This window comes from Acanthisitta chloris, unplaced genomic scaffold (genome assembly GCF_000695815.1).
Source record: "Acanthisitta chloris isolate BGI_N310 unplaced genomic scaffold, ASM69581v1 scaffold19244, whole genome shotgun sequence".
Taxonomy (NCBI): domain Eukaryota; kingdom Metazoa; phylum Chordata; class Aves; order Passeriformes; family Acanthisittidae; genus Acanthisitta; species Acanthisitta chloris.
The window spans coordinates 16,065-18,806 of NW_008667830.1; the positions used below are offsets into that span (position 1 = coordinate 16,065).

Below are 2,742 nucleotides of genomic sequence, written 5' to 3' on the forward strand. Positions count from 1 at the left end.
CACGGCAGCTGTGGAAGTGGTTTGGGAAACCCACGCAGGTAAACGGAGCCTCTCCCACTGTTCTTTGTCTTCTGGTGCCTCTTACCCTTTCCCTTTTCCTGGGGTGGTGAAACTCTGCTGGCATGGTGTGTCCTTGGCCAAGGTCTCCTGTTTGCCAGGAGATTGGGGTTGGCATTTGTTGTGTCTGCATGGTGTGTCCCTCTGCCCTGGGTCCTGTGGGAATGCCTGTGGATGCTGTGGCTCTGCCAACAGTGGAGGGTGGAATGTGGGGCAGGGCAAGCAGTGGTGGGTGGGGAAAACCTGGGTGATCCCTGGCTGCTCACCTATGTGATTCTCTCTTGGCAGAGACGAGGAATGAAAGGGAAGGCCAGGAAGCTGTTCTACAAGGCCATTGTCCGGGGGAAGGAGATAATCCGCATTGGAGACTGTGCGGTTTTCCTCTCCGCCGGCCGCCCCAACCTGCCTTACATTGGCCGCATCCAGAGCATGTGGGAGTCGTGGGGGAACAACATGGTGGTTCGAGTCAAATGGTTTTATCACCCAGAAGAAACCAACCCTGGGAAGAAACTCAATGAGGGCAAGGTAGGTCGGTCTCCTTTGCCAAGAGGGCTGAAAAGCTCCTTATTCCCTCTTGTTTACAGGGATGAGGAAGGCACCCAAGGCCTAGTTTGTTACTGGTACTGATGGGGGTGACCCCATCCTTTCATGTTGTGGTGTGGGCAAGCCTGGTATTTGCCCCTTGAGCAGGGAAGGGGTGGATTTTATCATACTAGGAAAAAGGCTTCTGTGTCTGTCCAAAAAGAGTGTCAAGAATAAGATCAAGTCTTCACAGTGTAAGAATGACAGACCTGGTGCTCAGAAACACTGAATTTTACACGTGTGGAGCTAGTTTACACCAGGCTCCTAGGATTTATTCCCAGTGGCTGTGGGCAGGGATTGAAGTTCCAGAGGTACATGAAGTAGGCAGGAAATTATAGGGTGGAAAAACAACTGATTTCCCCTGGTTTTCATTTCTGTTTCCTCTTTTCTTGGGCACAGCGCTGGGATCAGAAATCAGGCAGGAGTCTGTCCACAGCTTTGCAGGCATCCAACCAGAGGAAGGACTTTATGGAGGTTGGTGAAGTTGGGGGAAGGCTGGGAGGGGATGCTGAACACCCTGTAACAAATGCTGCTGGGGAAATGCCCTCCAAACTCCTCTGGCTCTTGTTTTTTGCCTCGGCTGCCAAGTCCACAGTGCTCAGGGCTTGGGGTGGGTGTTTCTGGGATGGTGGGAGTAGCTGCAAGTGCTGGGTGTGGGGAGGAACGGGGGGCTGGTATCCAGCACCTGTCTTTGCACTGGCATCCTTGAAGTGAGGATGACAAACTCCTGGTCTCCATATTCCTCTCTCCATGTTTGGTTGCTGCAGCATTCCCCTTGGTGTGAGCTGAGTGGCAGCCAGGGCTCAGGTTTGCTGGGCTGGATAGATGGTATGCAGTCTGCCCATGGGCCTGTGTAGATTCCCAGTATCATTCCCCTGGGTTGGCTACTGGGATGAGTGGGAAGTTCTTGAGCATGAGCACAGCCCTGGCCAGTTGTGGTGGGTGTTTTTCCTACATACTGAAGATGATGCTGTAAATGCTGTGAGATCTAATTGCTCCTTTTCTTCCCACCTCCTTCCTTCTATTCCTGTCGTGCAGCGAGCTCTCTACCAGTCCTCTCACGTGGATGAAAACGATGTCCAGACCATCTCACACAAGTGTCTTGTTGTTGGGCTGGATCAATATGAGCAGATGCTAAAGACGAAGAAATACCAAGACAGTGAGGACCTCTACTACCTTGCAGGGACCTATGAGCCCACTACGGGCATGATCTTCAACACCGACGGGGTCCCTGTCATCTGCTGACCGCCCAGGGGACACATGCCACCCCCTGGCAAGGGACGGGACAAACCTGAGGACGTGCCTGTTCAGACAACATGATTGTTTCTTTCAATGCTCATTTCTGTGTCACACTACAGACAGGAGAGCGCGAGAGTCACGAGGAGGAAGGAGAGGGCTGAAGAAAGGGGTTGGGGAAGCAGTTACAGGAATTGAGGAAGATGCCGTTGCGGGGGGTGGTGGTGCTTGAACCCCAAGGCTCTTCTGGAAGTGGCTTTAAGTAAGGTGACACTTGACCAACTTCTCCCTTCCTCCTTTTGGTCCAGGAAAGCACATGGGTCTCGTGATCATTTCACCAGCGGGACCCCCCGGCAGGAGGGATCCCTTTTGTGTCATTTCCCCCCCGTCAGGAACTCGGGAGCCGCCCGCGTGTGGAAGGACCTTCCGCGTGCGCTCCTCTCCGTCCTTATATTCCCTTTCCTGCTTCGTTTCGCATGACCCTTTTTAGGAAGGACAGGGTGAAAGAGAAAGGAGATGAGTCTCTCTCAGCGCCTCGTCTCGATCCTCTCAGCGCCTTTTTGCGGTTCCCTTTCCCTGGAGGCCCCTCTGGCAGCATGGAGCACGGTGGGGCAGGGCTGGCCCCAGCACAGAGGTGGCAGAAGAGGTCCTCCGGGCTGGGTGGAGCAGGTGGAAGATGAGCCAACATCCAGTCTGGGATGCTGCCTTCCCACTGCCTTGGACAAACAGTCTGAACCCTCTTTTCCTGTTGCTCTGCGTCCCTCCTGCCCTGGAAAGGTGCTGGGGGGAGCAAGCGAGTGGTGAGGGGATGACACTTGGCAAACAAAGAACTTGTCGTGGAGTGTGCAGTGAAGGGGCAGGAAATGA

General features: G+C 54.0%; 1 protein-coding gene across 1 annotated transcript in view; it reads left to right on the top strand.

The window, feature by feature from the left end:
* The window catches only part of LOC103800312 (trinucleotide repeat-containing gene 18 protein-like), a gene marked incomplete at its 5' end in the record, with an annotated part of 11,667 nt that extends 9,126 nt beyond the window's left edge, over positions 1-2,541 (top strand). The window contains 4 exon segments of the mRNA XM_009072688.1: positions 1-38; positions 346-582; positions 1,039-1,113; positions 1,678-2,541. The exon segment at positions 1-38 is cut by the window's left edge and continues 12 nt beyond it. Of these exon segments, the coding sequence (XP_009070936.1) occupies positions 1-38; positions 346-582; positions 1,039-1,113; positions 1,678-1,884 (557 nt within the window).
* Between the last annotated feature and the right edge of the window lie 201 nt (positions 2,542-2,742).